We start from the raw sequence: 16,704 nt of genomic DNA, 5'->3' as shown, positions 1-16,704 counted from the left end.
TTCCCATGAGACTGATGAGAGGGGGAAGTTGCAGTATACATTCTAGAAGAGGGTACACTGTAAGAGATTGATCCTTCTGCCTAAATCAAGAACAACAGATTATGGACATCTTTTGTGGTGAAAATAAAGAATATAAGCCATTTTCAAGGGAATTTTGAGAGCCTTTTGGCTATAAAAACTCCTAGAATTTATTTAGATTTGAAGGCTCTGGAATGACAAATCTGAAAAGCTGCTTTCCCAAATCTCTTGAGAATATTATCCTTAGGTCATTAGTGAACTTTATGATCACCTTATAAATAATCTCTCTTTTTTTTTGTTTTGTTTTGTTATTATAAGTGAATATTTACACCCTATTTTTCCTATTTTTATTGAAAGTATGTCAGTAAAAATGCTGTGGACCCTTTGAAAAGTCTCGCTCCAGAGTCAGGAACTTTCCCCAGACAAGATGGGGGTACAGAAATCCTTTAAAATATACATACTTTAAAAAAAAACATACACAAAATGGTACATTTTTCCACTGCATTAGTAAGAAGTATTCTTGGGAAATAATGTCATCCCATGGGTATGATATTCCACTTACAAAATTTTGTTTGAAATGAACATTTTTTGAGATACAAAGAAGATTTTTTTCCTATATTGTTGATACTTTGAAAATGCCACCAAAAACTTTTTAAAATCACATTTGACTCTTGTTGGACAGGCCACTGATAAAGGAAACAAACAACACAACCTGTAACTTTGGTTATACTCAAAAGAAAAGATTTGGAAAATATCAGTATCATATGGCAGCCCTTTTAATAAGTACTAAATTCTAATCATTTTAATGAGTTTAACACAATACGTCAACAGACAAAATGGCTGTGAATTTAATAAAGTCTGATTTTTTTTCCTGCTAAACAATATGTATTTTACCACTTGTAAAAAATGTTTTAGTTAAATTATTAAGGCAGGGGTAGGCAATCTATGGCACGTGTGCTGAAGGCGGCACCCGAGCTGATTTTCAGTGGCACTCACACTGCCCGGGTCCTGGCCACCGGTCCAGGGGGCTCTGCATTTTAATTTAATTTTAAATAAAGCTTCTTAAACATTTTAAAAACCTTATTTACTTTACATACAACAATAGTTTAGTTATATATTATAGAAAGGGTATGTCTTCACTACCCGCCGTATCGGCGGGTAGCAATCGATTTATCCGGGATCAATATATCGCGTCTCGTTAAGATGCGATATATCGATCCCCGAACACGCTCACCGTCGACTCCGGAACTCCACCAGAGCGAGCAGCGGTAGCGCAGTCGACGGGGGAGCCGCGGCCGTCGATCCTGTGCCGTGTGGACCCCAGGTAATTCGATCCAAGATACTTCGACTTCAGCTACGCTATTCGCGTAGCTGAAGTTGCGTATCTTGGATCGATCCCCCCCCTACTGTAGACCAGCCCAAAGAGACCTTCTACAAACATTAAAAGGTATTACTGGCACACACAACCTTAAATTAGAGTGAATAAATGAAGACTCGGCACACCACTTTTGAAAGGTTGCCGACCCCTGTATTAAAAATGCACTGTACTTCTCATATAGTATCTTAGTTTATTGAAAATATCCAAGAGCTGACAAACCCAGAAGAGGTGGGGAGAGAAAGAAAGAGACAGAGAAACAGACCAATGAACAGTTCTATGTATCATCTGTGTTTAAACACTTCTACAGAACTTCATGAGTTAAGGAGATGAGGTGAAATCCTAGCTCTCCTGAAGTCAATGGGAATTTTGTCATTAACTTCAACAGGGGGGCAAGATTTCACTGACAATGAGAAGCGGTCTCTCTGAATATCCTGGTTTTTATGTGCAATTCAGGTGAGTAGTGTTAACTTGTGTAATTACTTTTTGTTTAAAGCTCTAGCTGCTTGATGTTAGTAACTGAGATATGGTTAGCAGTGGCATCTGTCGCTCTTTGAGCATTCACAGCCTCAGCTGCTCTCAGGAGACAAACTTTTAGTCCTTTGTTGAAAGGTCAGTTCAACATCATGGCTTCTGCAATCCCCAGGTAATTTGCTTCATTTTCTCTGGCTGTGAATCTGTTAGTCTTAAAACTTAAGGAAAGGCAAAAGTTCTGCACATGCTAAATGAGTTCATGAATGGAAATATCATACCTTGATTCTAAATTCCAGCTGGTTGTTAATTGTGTACATCATTTCTGTCCTTTCCATTTTTCGAGCCCCTTCGTTGCATAAACGGACCAACTAGAAAGAAAAAGGAAAAAAGTGTTCCTGCTTTAATGTATTTAGATATTGCATTACTAGCTTTTCCTTTATATGGCAACTTTTCTGTGGAAATGCATACCACTGAAGAAGCAAGAAAATCAAAGAAACAGATATTTTTATAATAAACCACAAAGAGGATTGATTATTCCACACAGAATAGTACATGTGGCACAAAGTATCTAACTCAAAAGGATTGCAGATCGTCAGTCCAAAAACTTAATGGGCACCCTGAGAGAACATAAACTCTAACTTTGGCAAGTAAGTGAGTTGTGTAGTTGTGACCCAACGTTATATGCTGCTCTTACAACTGCAGACATGCAAATTGTTTATTGAAGGAAGATACCAAGGCAAATGTTATGATGCTCTTTTGGCAAGCTAAGGAAGGCCGTATTTCACAAAACTATTCACTCGTGCTTTAGAATGTGATTTGAAAATGTGTTATTCCTCTAGAGACCAAAAAAAAAAAAAAGGAAGATCTGGCATCTAGATATGTTAAATGGAAAAAATGAAACACACTCCTTAACCCCTTCCATGGGCTCCCCAAAAGTCAATGGGCCCCTTCTTGTTTTTCACTTCCTGGAAGGGGAGAGAGAGATGTCTGAGCAACAGCATACTCCATTGATTCACTTAGTTCCCCAGATCCTTCCAGTACCACAGCAATTCAATGAAAAGCATAGCTAATGTACTGAATGCTAACACCATGACCCCTGCTAATCCCTGCCAGTGTTAAGTGGTGGAGAGTAGGATGAAAGTAGGAACACAAATCAATTGAGTCTGTCTGGATGGCCTTCTCTAGGCTAACTTGCAGCAATCCAAAGTCTAGAAAGAACAAAGGCGCCTTCCAGCTTTTCTAATAGGAAAAAAAGCTCACCTTTTATTTTGCTATCATTGTTGTTGGGGAGATAGGAAGCAGCATGTTAGCAAGTTAGGCTGTTCGATTTTTAGTGGATTTTATATAGGAGACAAATTAAACTAGGCAATGAATTCAGTGCAACAGCTGAGTAATTTGAAGAAGATGGGGACAAAGCCCTTATACACTAAGCTCTAGGATATTCTTCCCTGAGAAAAAAAAAAACACAAAAATAAACAAACTGTAAAACATTTGTTCTACAGGAGGATTTTTTATGAGTCAGGGATAAAAGTCATGCTTATCGGGTATAGTTAAGCAGCATCCGGAGAAAGGGGTATGAACAATATCAGTCAGGCAAATTCTCCTCCCCCTTCTCCTTTTCAGTCTGAATACTCTGTACACCACAAGAAGTTCCCACAATAAAATTCAAGTGTGTTGGCAGCAGTATTGTGTTACTGCAGCAGTTCAGAATTCTTTCTGAGAAACAGAATGATTTAAATGTGAAGCTGATCTGTCAGTGACTGTTCCTGAATAAAGCAATTTGGCATTTTCATCCTTCATTACTCTTCCGCTTTAAGAGAAAAATTGTCAATTTCCATGCATAAATAATTTAAATGAGCCAGGAATGCTCAGAGCCTAAGGCAGTGTCTAGCCCTAAATATAAGGAACCTTATTTCCAATAGGGGGATGCCCAATCCATCAAATTTAATGACATTCAATTGCGTACCGCAGGATCTCAAATTCTAAGATCTCAGAGGCTAGTCCCTAGATTTCCATTTCAAACCGTCTTTCGTTTAATTTCAAAAAAGCTTTCGAGGCCAACAGTGATTTTACAGAGTTTTCATTGTGACGTTGGAAGTTGTCACGAATGCCAAATTCTGAAACCTCGTTATCAGCTTTAAAAGAAACCTATTGGAGGTTATTGTAGAATTAATTATGGGCAATATTTATGCTTTATGTATTAGTGGGTTGTTCCTCTATTGTTGTGTGTATTCAATACTTGTTCCATGCTGAAGAGAGATTTTCAACACAGCTCTTATGGACTGGAATGGTTTAATTTCACTAAAAATAAATAAATCCTTAAATGTTCTTAGGAGCTCCAGTTTTCTAACGCTAAAAAAATCCATGGCAGTTTCCAGGCTTTGGGTGTTGTACCTCGATCCCTTTTTTTGGACAATGACGGGGGAATAGAACCAAGTTGTCCAATTTCATTATGAAATGCATGATCAAGACAAATAATGAAGGAGGCAAATAATATCAAATAAGTGGTTATAATATATAATAGCCACTTATTTGAGATATCTATCTATATATATAAAAAAATAAGGAGCCAAAGCCATTTGGAAAAACAAAAGCGAGCATGTCTCAGATTGGCATATTGAATTGGCCAAAGCACACTGCACAACTGAGGAAGAAAAGAGGCTAAATAGAAGCAGGTCGGCTGTGTAGGATTTGCTTTTTAAAAACATACCTTGCTCACTTCTTTTAAGGCTCGTTTGCAGATCTCATATTTTGGTGACTCTTTAGGGGTTTTCTGACAGATGGTCTGAAATAAAAGTCAATCAATTCAGAGAACTGAAAACTGTATATGGTTACATCTAAATCAGATGAATACAGAATTACAATACAATTAATGAAATTAAACATGGATGGGCAACATGGAAGCATATTTTCCTACCAACTAGAGCTCCTCGGTGCACATGGAGTGTGTATCTACTGATGTGCTCTTTAGGGAGTGCAGCATGCCGATATCAATCTATGGTCTGATGCAGGGGGAGGGGGTAAGCCACGGACCTGCCTGCTCAGAGCATCATGTCCTCCCAAAGGCTCTGGAGAGAGCAGTCCCTGTGCTCCCTTTCAATTGTCTCTGGTCCTTATGAAGACCATGGAAAGTGGGGAGGGAGGGAGGGAAGCTCTTTGCACTCTTTACTCCTACTGTATAAGGGTTAAACATAATCCAGTCACTAATGTTCAAAGCACTGTGGAACTTTTGCTGAAAGTTGGTTAACCATGTGAGTTGGTCATGAAAATAAAAGTTCGGCCAAAATAAACTTCTTGTATCAATATGTTCCTAATAATGAAGGGGCTAAATTATGTTCTTCAAGTGAAATTATGTTTTCACAGTCTGAATGTAAGAGAATCATACTTTTCATATTTCAGTTTAAGTGAAACAATGAAAACTCACTATAAAGAAAACATTTCAACAAAGTTTAGAAAATTATCTCTGAGAAAAAACTGTTTTGTAATTTTCCATTCTGTTCAGCTGTTAGATGCTTTCATTTCTGAAGCGGTATCCTGAATTTAAAGAGTTAGTTTGGATGTTTTGGGTTTTTTTTAAACAAACACAGGGATTTATTGAACAATAGAGTATGGCCCATGGGGCCAGGATGTATAAACTAGTAACTGTAGATATATAAAGGACTATTACTTAATCAACCACTGTGAAGTATTGAACACATCCCCACAGTTATCGCAGTATTCATAATTATAGATGTGACTGACCTGCATAGGTCCTGAGCTGGGTCCTACTAAAGCCAGAATTCGGGTGTGGATTTTAATCCATACCATTGGCAGCAGTGCAGATCACATTTCAGTCCTGGCATCCAAACCAAAATGCCACAGACCTCATGAGTATGTGTGTTTCCATCAGATTTCGACCTCCGCTTCTTAGCACTCTCCCTCGCTGTAGGCTCTCCCAATCCCTGCAGCTGTCTGTTGGAAGGGCGAACCCCACACATCCCACCATAACAGGCTGGTTACTAGCTATGGATGTAAATGATGTTTCCCTGTAGTGGCTGCCCCATTGAGGGCACAGGAGCGATTACTAAAATCGTTAGCTAAGGATCAGATTGTGACCCCCTTAATTTTCATAGTGCCAAAAGGACTATTCCTGTGAGAAAAGGTGCACAGTCTGGCCCTAAAGGGGGAGTCCTTTAGTCAGCATGGCAGAAAGCCTATGTTTTGAACTGAAGGACCAGGTTCTAGGCCCAATTCTGTATGTGTGCAACTTCTATGGTAGTTGTGCCTTGACTTTGACTTCGTCATACAGTTTCATTAGAGACTGGTGCCCAATTGTTTGACTTGAACTTCTACACAGTTCCTTGGTCACTGCAAGAGCAAATAAATGCCACCACCCACTTCACAATTTCCTCTTTGTTGTTGACAGACCAGTTTATACAGCCATGGCCCCAGTCTGAACAAGGTGAGATGGGAATGGTCCAATAACTAAAAAAAAAGAAAGGTTGCTTAATTTCCAAGGACACAGAATACACAGAAAAAAATAATCTGTTCTCACATCCATCAGCAATGGAAGGCGTGTAACCCTCTGCATTGGAAGAATGAGGAAAGAGATCATAGGTAAATTCCTGCAGTCTTCATGGGACTCAATCCGTGACAGCACTTCCTTGAAGGTTGGATTTGTAGCTCTGAAGAAAAAAAAAGAAACCACGGTTTTTTAAAAGGTTGCTTTAATTTAGAAATGTGAATTTCTCTTTTCAAATAGCATTGATGTCAGTAAATCAGAGGAAGGGCAGTCTGAGGCTTGGTCTACACTAACCCCCCAAGTCGAACTAAGGTACGCAAATTCAGCTACGTGAATAACGTAGCTGAATTCGACATACCTTAGTTCGAACTTACCGCGGTTCAGACGCGGTCCACACGCGGCAGGCAGGCTCCCCGTCGACTCCGCGGTACTCCTCTCGCTGAGCTGGAGTACCGCAGTCGACGGCGAGCACTTCCTGGTTCGACTTATCGCGTCCAGACCAGACGCGATAAGTCGAACCCAGAACTTCGATCCCCAGACGCCGAACTAGCGGCTGGGTGTAGACTAGCCCTGAGGGAATCTCATCCTTTTAGTGTTCAACAGTTATATTTAGAAATATTATGCAAATATAACTGATATTTAGAGGCATCAGTACAGTGCTCGCGTGCACACAAACTATGCAATGAACGATACAAAGGGAAAAGTATAAAAGCATCGCTATAAAGAAACTAGTAAAACTATGCTGGTCCATGAAGACAATTTAGCACGACTGCAAATAGGACTGGACTCTACAGCCAAGTATATTTTCACCCTCAATTACATCAATGGAATTAAACATGTGCTTTAAAATAAGCATGTTCTTAATGGATATGCTGAATTGGAGCCTAGATATTATGCTTCAAGAAATCCTGATGGCTACCGTTAAGGGGATGATTTAAAAACATGCATTTTAAGCATCATTTCTTACAATAGTTTCTGGAGTGTTCGCTGTTGGTAGACTTCATTAGTACAATATTTCACATATGGGTCAAATGTTGATGCAGTATGCTTTTCAACAATATCACTAATATCCTCTATGAAGATGTTGTTCTGATGCCTTGCTTCAAGTTCTTTAAAGAACCTGCAAAGGAAGAGAAGTAATTACCAATTTCACTAAACATAATTCATAATGGTTTGTCTCTTGTAGCATTTCAAACTTCACTTGACAGGATATCGGATCATTTCACCAAACTTTTAACCACATAAACAAACAAGGGGCAATATAGGGACAATCTGAGAAATTTGGGGACTCTGTAGGGGAGGAAAAGATTAACTGATGTAAGACCCTCATCCCATCGGCTCAACTGTCCATGTATTTCTTACACAATATATGTAAAGGAAAAGTGGCGTAACCTGTCAGACTTCAGCAGAAGCAATGCTGACCAAGTTATTTTTTCACAAACAGTCAAAACAGAAAGAGTACTACTAATAGGATGCAACGGTACTTTTCAGCATATGGCTGAAAAGGAAGTGAAACTACTTGAAACACAACATATACGATTCTACGAGTACTGAATCTTTTTTCCTTGTAGTAATGGACGTGCAATAGCATAGCTGCAACAATAACTGGAAAACTTCACACCAACTTAAATGTCAACTACAAAACTAAAATGAAAATTAAACTAAATTGCCGGTTGATGTGCTGAATGATCTGGTAAACAAGCAGAGTTCCTACCCTGCTCCAAATAGAGCACATATTACCTGCTCTATACCATTCAGCATACCATTAAAGCCAAACCCAGAAAGGAGATACTGAAGTCTAAAACTTAGGTTGACCTAAGCTACGTCGCTCAGGAGTATGAAAAATTCACACCAGAGACACAGTTAAACCAACCCAAGCCCTGGTATAGATACTGCAGGGTTGACAGAAGAATTCTTCCATCAACCTAGCCACCACCTCTTGAGGGAGGGGATTTACTAGAGTGATGGTAAAACCCCATCTGTCACTGTAGCAAGTGTCTACACTACAGTACTGTAGTTACTGACAAAGCTGCTGTGACAAATGAAGGGGGGTGGAGGTAGCTCCCTTTTATAGACAGTAGCTCCCAGCCAGCCAGTAGCTATAAAATCCCTCTTACTAGCTGTTCTCTAATTGCTCTACCTGTAAAGAGTTAAAAAGTCTCACTGCTATGCACAGGGCAGCAGCTATGCTGTAAGACACTTGGACCAGGTATGAAAAATCATCAGTATCATACTTAGAAACTGCTCATTTAAAACCCCAGATATGTAAGTAGATCGGAAAATGTCTAGGAAGACCAAATTGGGTTAATTCCTTTTAGAATCATAGAATCATAGAATATCAGGGTTGGAAGGGACCTCAGGAGGTCATCTAGTCCAACCCCCTGCTCAAAGCAGGACCAATTCCCAACTAAATCATCCCAGCCAGAGCTTTGTCAAGCCAGGCCTTAAAAACCTCCAAGGAAGGAGACTCCACCACCTCCCTAGGTAACCCATTCCAGTGCTTCACCACCCTCCTAGTGAAATAGTGTTTCCTAATATCCAACCTGGACCTCCCCCACTGCAACTTGAGACCATTGCTCCTTGTTCTGTCATCTGCCACCACTGAGAACAGCCGAGCTTCATCCTCTTTGGAACCCCCCTTCAGGTAGTTGAAGGCTGCTATCAAATCCCCCCTCATTCTTCTCTTCTGGAGACTAAACAATCCCAGTTCTCTCAGCCTCTCCTCATAAGTCATGTGCTCCAGACCCCTAATCATTTTTGTTGCCCTCCGCTGGACTCTTTCCAATTTTTCCACATCCTTCTTGTAAAGTGGGGCCCAAAACTGGACACAGTACTCCAGCTGAGGCCTCACCAATGTCGAATAAAGGGGAACGATCACGTTCCTCGATCTGCTGGCAATGCCCCTACTTATACAGCCCAAAATGCCGTTAGCCTTCTTGGCAACAAGAGCACACTGTTGACTCATATCCAGCTTCTCGTCCACTGTGAGGTCCTTTTCTGCAGAACTGCTACCTAGCCATTCGGTCCCTAGTCTGTAGCAGTGCATGGGATTCTTCCATCCTAAGTGCAGGACTCTGCACTTGTCCTTGTTGAACCTCATCAGGTTTTTTTTGGCCCAATCCTTTTATTTCGTTATGGCTTGTGGATTCCTCTGTGCTAACCCCAGGTGCTTTTGTTTTGCTTGTAACCTTTAAGCTGGACCTCAACAAAACTATTCCTGGTGTTTAATTCTTTTAGTGGCTCTTTTAAAATCTAGCAATAGCCTGAGTTCCTATATATATATAATATTTTTTTAAATAAAATTTACCTTTTTTTTTTTTTAAGAACAGAACTGGATTTGTGTGTCTTAAGAGGTTTGTGCACATGTTGTTTAATTAGCTAGTGGCAACAGCTGATTTCCTTTCCCCCCCTCCTTTCTCAGCTCTTCCCCAAAGGGGGTATGTGTGAAAGGGCTTGAGGGTACCCCACAGGAAGGAATTCCCAAGTGCACCTTCCTGGGTTCTCAAAGGGGTTCTGCACTTCGATGGTGGCAGCATCTACCAATCCAAGGTCAGAGAAAAGCTGTAACCATGGGAGTTTAATACAAGCCTGGAGTGGCACGTATTAATTTTTAGAATCCTTGTGGGCCCCCACCTTATGCACTCGAAGTGCCACAGTGGGGAATTAGCCTTGACAGCTCCTGAAGGATATGGTTATACAAATATATTCAGTGTTGAATCCCTTGCAGTTTTTCTCTATTGATAGAGCAGTCTTTCCTGGCTGTAATGACCCGTCTCCAATTCGAAGAGGCATAATCTCACTGGAAAGCCTCTAACCCCTGCCCCTCTAATTTCAAAGGATGAGATAATGCACATTGTCATTGATTTATATTATATTAAGTACTGACCATGTGATTTGGAGAAGAGTAGTGGCTCACAAAGAACACCAGTCTGCAGTTCTCTCTCGTACTATATATGGTGTGACTTATTGAACTGGTGGTTTGCCAAAAGTCTCTCTGGAGGCCTTCAGAATTCTATGAATCAAGCAGGGCAAGTTTTCAAGTTGTGTCATCTACTATGTTATGAACTACAACATTCAGATTTAAAGTACAGACCAACCTAGGTGCTGTCATGATCCACGAATATCGAACCCAGGTCCACAGGGTTTACAGGAGTGGCTAAGCTCCAACCCTGCGCCTGCCAGCTTGCTGACAACTGCTTATTTGGGACCCATGAAACCCAGCCCCAGTTCCAGGCTCCACCCCTGAGGTCCTACTGGTGGAGTCCCAGAGCAGCCAGCTGGTCCAGCAGGAACAGGAAACTGTCTAAACAACTGGGCTCCACCCTGCTCCTGCTCCACACATTGACTTCCTGGCATCTTGAGCTGGGTCGACTCTTGGCAGCTGACTCGTGGTTCTGATCTCAAGTTTGTCTCCTGCTTCTGATCTCCCAGTATCCTGACCCAGCTGACTCTTGACTCCTGTCTTGTGACTGTGACTCTACAACCCGACTGTGACAGCTGCAGGCAGTGACTAGAAACCATTTCCACCATTTTTTTAGTTGGCAGAAACTCTTAGCATATTGCTGATTAATTTTATATAGGAAATGATGAACTATGGCATTTCTTCCCATTTCATATTTTGGCATGCTGAAAAGATCATAGAATCATAGAAGATCAGGGTTGGAAGAGACCTCAGGAGATCATCTAGTCCAACCCCCTGCTCAAAGCTGGAGCAAACCCAACTAAATCATCCCAGCCAGGGCTTTGTCAAGCTGGGCCTTAAAAACCTCTAAGGATGGAGATTCCACCACCTCCCTAGGTAACCCATTCCAGTGCTTCACCACCCTCCTAGTGAAATAGTGTTTCCTAATATCCAACCTAGACCTCCCCCACTGCAACTTGAGACCATTGCTCCTTGTTCTGTCATCTGCCACCGCTGAGAACAGCCGAGCTCCATCCTCTTTGGAAACCCCCTTCAGGTAGTTGAAGGCTGCTAGATGTTTGACTATATGAACTAGAACATTATCCTTACGTTTTAAAAATTAAATCATATTTTTTTGCATCAGGTGCTCAGTCCATAATTCTTTCAGGGAACAGTAAAAATCTAGGTAGGAATGTTTTAGAAGAGAAGGGAAATAACTTATTTAAAAACAAAAAACCAACCCACAACCTACCTAGAGCAGCAGGCTATTCTTATATAGAGTGCTATGAATCAAGATTTGGATCAACAGGTTCCCTTTGTGCATCCAGCTTACTATAACTTATCAGTAAACCAGCTACTTCAATAAATCCTTTTACTTTATAGGTTAGAGGAGATTTGGAGATTAAAAATTAGTTCTGATCAATCATAAGAGCTGCTCAACACAAATTGTGTCTGGCCTTTTAATACCAGAAGACTTAAAGTGTTGCTGTTTCCTTTAAATCTAAGAAATTTTTCTGATTATTTTAAATGGGTTCAAAGTTTAAAGTCAGACAAGACCTTGAAAGAGGGTCTAATTCTTTCGCCATATCTTTGGTAGTTAAAATAAATATCCGATCTGTAATTCTCTAATGTAAGTCAGGCTGCCTCTTTCTTAAGGGCTATATAAACTAATTTAGAAAATGCATCTTTATTGATTTCTTAGATCAAGGAATAATAGACTAAGCTTTAGTCAATCCTACCTCCCCATTGAGAAAGGAAGAATCTCTCCAAATGCTTGTTGCTTTAATTTGGCAGCTCTTGTTAAGAGTCTTTCTATGTTTTAAGCTGATCACTAACCTTCAGTTAAGCATTACACAGGAACAGCGCCTTGATATTTGTGCTGGCAGTTTGCTCATGCTATGTTTTCCTGCTAATATGAACAGTTTTAACCCTTGATTTACCATCACAAATGCCTTAAAAGCCATACAGTTAATTGATATAATTCATAGGAGCTAGCTACTGTAGGGGCCAAATCATGCCCTATTTATACAAACAAAATTTTCCACAGACTTCAGTGGGAGTTTTGTACAAAGCAAACAGGAATTAGCTCAAGGTTAATTAGCTCAAGCTCTGAGCTCCCTAGAAGGAATCAACACCTTAAATCAACCCTTTCATTTTGGCAAACATTTCCTCTCAAATTCACCACAAAAGAGTTACTGAACAAGATTGACAAATTTGAAGACACTTGGCAGTTGGGTATGCATTTACGTGGACACTTGAGCCCTTTAACCATGATAATTTAGGACTGGATTTGTCTCCCATTAGAACTCACTAAAGTAAATCGCATTGCTTCACAAGTGGTCAGTTTGTACTTCTGTTTCTCCATGTGCTATTGATTAAAGGAGTCTCTAAGTAGGGGGGTAGACAATCAGTACTTAATTTCCTTATCCTATGTGCACTACTTAGTATGAAAACTAAAACTACAGCAACAGAATATGACTAGGAAGTCTCTAGGTATATCTGGGTTCTAGACTGCTTGTTCCATTTCCTTTGCTGTTGTAAGTTAGGGCTCCATTCTTAGAAACGTTGAGCATTGTTGCCAGGTGCTAGGCCTTCAATTCCCAACCAAAATCACTGCAAAGTGGGGTTTCTCTGCACTTCACATGAGTGCTCTTCACCTTGTAGAATCGAGCACTTTAAAGATCCTTTTCCATCCTCATGTTACTTAATGTCCTCTAATTCTTAAATTCATAAAAAGCCATGAGAAACAGGTTTATTCTGCCTGGATTCAGGGAGGTGTGTGGATCTTCTGCTGTCTCAGCCTTTTCTTCACTGGTTGTCTAGCTAAGTACAAACATTATTTGCTCTCCTCTGCTCCCTGCCACCAAAGAAAAATTTCAAACTGCCCATTAAAATTATTTCCCTTATGTCTTTCTCCACCCCAGGTTCTTATTATTTAAATTACAGCATATTTATTGTTTCACACCGGGGACTTCGATGTGCATCATGTTCTAACATGCTAATTTCTTCTACAATGTAATAATAGTTTGGTGGGCTTTTTAAAAATCCTTCCACCAATTTCTGCGATCAATGGGTCAGATCCTCAGCTGGTGTAAGTGAGCATACCTTACTGACTTTGATGGAGCCATACGGATTCATACTAGCTGAGATCTGGCCTTAAAAAAAAAAAAAAAAAAAAAAATCACAAGTCAATCTTATCACTAGGAAGGTTTTAAATCAGGGCTGTCAAGCTGTCTCTTGATGTTTCAACCTCTGTTCCAAAGGACATGTGTCCATGCTGATGACAGGTCTGCTCAATAACAATCCAAAGCAGTGCGGACTGACTCATTTTCATGATCTGAGTCAGATGCGACCAGCACAAGGTTGGTTTTCTTTTTTGGGTGGTTTGGGTTCTGTAGTTTCCACATCAGAGTGTTGCTCTTTTAAGACTTCTGAAAGCATGCTCCACACCTCGTCCCTCTCAGATTTTGGAAGGCACTTCAGATTCTTAAATCGTGGGTCGAATGCTGTAGCTAGCTTTAGAAATTTCCCATTGGTATCTTCTTTTCATTTTGTCAAATTTGCAGTGAAAGTGTTCTTAAAACGAACAACATGTGCTGGGTCATCATCCAAGACTGCTATAAAATGAACTATATGGCAGAATGTGGGTAAAACAGAGCAGGAGACATACAATTCTTCCCCAAGGAGTTCAGTTACAAATTTAATTAACGCTTTATTTTTCTAACGAACATCATCAGTATGGAAGCATGTCCTCTAGAACGATGTCCAAAGCACAGAGAGGTGTATGAGTCTTTAGCGCATCTGGCATGTAAATATCTTGCAACGCCGGCTACAACTAGGGTGACCAGACGTCCCGATTTTATCGGGACTGTCCCAATATTTACTTGTTTGTCCCGCGTCCCGACCGATGTTCGGTCGGGACGCGAGTTGTCTCGATATTTTGCGCTCCGGCGCACAGGCAGAGGGGGCTCGCGCCCCCCCCGCCCCAACTCCGCCTCCTCCCTCCCCCATTGGATCCCTCCCCAAATTCCCATCCTTGCCCCGCCTCTTCCCCAAGCAGGCCGCATTCCTCCTCCTCACCCCTCCCTCCCAGGCTTGCGCTAATCAGCTGTATGGCGGCACAAGCGCTGAAGGAGGGGAAAGAAGCAGGATGCGGCAGCCAGCTCAGGGGAGGTGGAGGCGGAGCAGAGGTGAGCTGGTGTGGGAGGGGGGGGTGTGGAGCTGCCGGTGCTCAGCCCCCACCAATTTTTCCTATGCTCCGTCTTTTCTTTTTCTTTTTTTCCCCTCTGCCGCCGGCTCTTGGGTTATTTATTTATTTATTTTTGCTCTTCCGGCAAACCCCCCCCCCCCCCACGCGTCCCGATATTTCACATCTCTCATCTGGTCACCCTAGCTACAACAGTGCCATGTGAACTCCTGTTCTCACTTTCAGGTGACGTTGTAAACAAGAAGCAGGCAGCATTATCTTCTGCAAATGAAAATAAACTTGTTTGTCTGAGCGATTGGCTGAACAAGAAGTAGGACTGATTGGACTTGTTGGCGCTAAAGTTTTACATTGTTTTGTTTTTGAGTGCAGCGATGTAACAAAAAATACATTTGTAAATTGCACTTTCATGATAAACTACAGTACTTGTATGAGTTGAATTGAAAATTACTATTTCTTTTATCATTTTTACAGTGCAAATATTTGTAATAAATATAAAGTGAGCTCTGTACACTTTGTATTCTGTGTAACAAAGATATATTTGAAAATGTAGAAAAACATTCAAAAATATTTAATACATTTCTATTGGTATTCTATTGTTTAACCGTGCGATTATTCACGATTAATTTTTTTGAGTTAATCGCGTGAGTTAACTGCCATTAATCGACAGCCCTATTTTAAATATTTATTTTTAAGCTAGAGAATACAGATATTAGAGGCTTGATGTCAGTTTCTCATCTCAGTTATGCTGGTGTAACTGCAGCATAAGTATTGCAGTCAATAGGGTTACTCCAGATTTGCACAAGCATAACTGAGATCATTATCTGCCCCTTTGTCTTCTCAAGAGGCATTTAACATATTCCAACTATTATCTAAGCATGGTGCAATGAAAGCTAGAGTTATATCATGCATTATTATTATTGTTATTATTTACTGCCATACCTATTCAGCACTTCACATGTTTCAAAAGACTTTACAAATAAATTCTCTAAATTCCTGTAAAGTATTAGCCCCACTTTACAGATCTGGAAAATGAGACAAGTGATTTGCCAACGGGAACATAGCAAATCTTTTGCAGAGACAGGATAAGAATGTGTGTCTTCATAATTCTTGGTCTCGTACTCACTCCACTAGTCCATTCTGCCTCATGCAATCAAAGCATTTACTCTTTACTCACAAAAAGTCTCTCATTCTAAATGCAAAAAGTGTTAAATAAATAATATATATAGCACTGAAATGCTTTAGAAGCTACTCTATTGCTGCTATAAGGACACTAAGTTCCTTTTCTCCAGCTCAATGGTAATATAAGAAGAAGGAATGCAATCAGAAACCCAACAACAACAGTAACTTGGCCATTAATAGTGTACAGTGAAGTTGCTTTAACTAACACAAAAGATTTGCCAAAGTGCAGGATTAAAAAAAGAAAAACAAGACTTTAAAGGAAGTAACTGTTTTGCATTAGTTAGCTAACCAAAATATAAATAAAGTGATTGTATAAACCATATTTTGCTTTGCCTGATGTCAATATAGGGACTCAACATTTTATTTGACACTGGAGTCCTCAAAGAGCATTTTAGCAAGTTCATCCAGATTAGTTAATGATCTAAACTTAAAAAATATTGAGGAAAAATGATTTTGAAGAACAAAGCAGTAGACGACTGACCAGTGCAGACTGTTAAACCTGAAAGCTATCTAAGTATACAGCTAAGAGCAGTGCACATAAAATGGATGTGTATGAAGCCTACTGAAACACAGCTGTAAATTCCACTGCATGTGGAAGAGCAATGGGTTTAAAAAGCCAACATCACAATCTGAAAGGACCCACAAAATCTTGCTTCCTAACATCCCTGATTCCTATTTCCAATGTGCCACTGCCGAAGACCAAAGTTATTTGAATGCCTATGACGAGTGCTTTATTATAGCTTGGCTACTTTAATTCTTTCTTCTTGAATAACTTCTGTGGACTGAAAGCCTGATCCTGCAAGGTGCTGACCAGTCCCAGCTCAAGTCAGCAGGTGTTTGATTCTGCTCAGCTCCTTGGATTTTCAGGCCCCAGACCAGAAAATACACAGCATCCAAAACTGTCCAACAGCCACAGGAATCAAACACATAGGTCACCTAAGTTGTGCTAGCGGTTAGTGTGATAATTACTTTAAAAGTCACTGAATAATTTCTTTTACATTTCGGAATACTTTGACATACAGCCTTGGAGACAGCCAGTCTCTAGCCCA

General features: G+C 40.4%; 1 protein-coding gene across 1 annotated transcript in view; it reads right to left on the bottom strand.

Moving 5' to 3' along the window:
- ARHGEF26 (Rho guanine nucleotide exchange factor 26) overlaps positions 1 to 16,704 on the bottom strand; it is a 117,978-nt gene that overhangs the window by 53,153 nt on the left and 48,121 nt on the right. Inside the window, exons 6-9 of the mRNA XM_065410870.1 lie at positions 7,336 to 7,488; positions 6,402 to 6,531; positions 4,578 to 4,652; positions 2,146 to 2,235 (exon numbers count right to left, since the gene is read on the bottom strand). Coding sequence (XP_065266942.1) covers positions 2,146 to 2,235; positions 4,578 to 4,652; positions 6,402 to 6,531; positions 7,336 to 7,488 — 448 coding nt within the window. The remainder of the gene's footprint in view (positions 1 to 2,145; positions 2,236 to 4,577; positions 4,653 to 6,401; positions 6,532 to 7,335; positions 7,489 to 16,704) is intronic.

Source organism: Emys orbicularis, chromosome 9 (genome assembly GCF_028017835.1).
Source record: "Emys orbicularis isolate rEmyOrb1 chromosome 9, rEmyOrb1.hap1, whole genome shotgun sequence".
Taxonomy (NCBI): Eukaryota; Metazoa; Chordata; order Testudines; family Emydidae; genus Emys; species Emys orbicularis.
The sequence above is the reverse complement of the archived record's forward strand: the minus strand, read 5'-3'. Positions and strand labels throughout refer to the sequence as shown.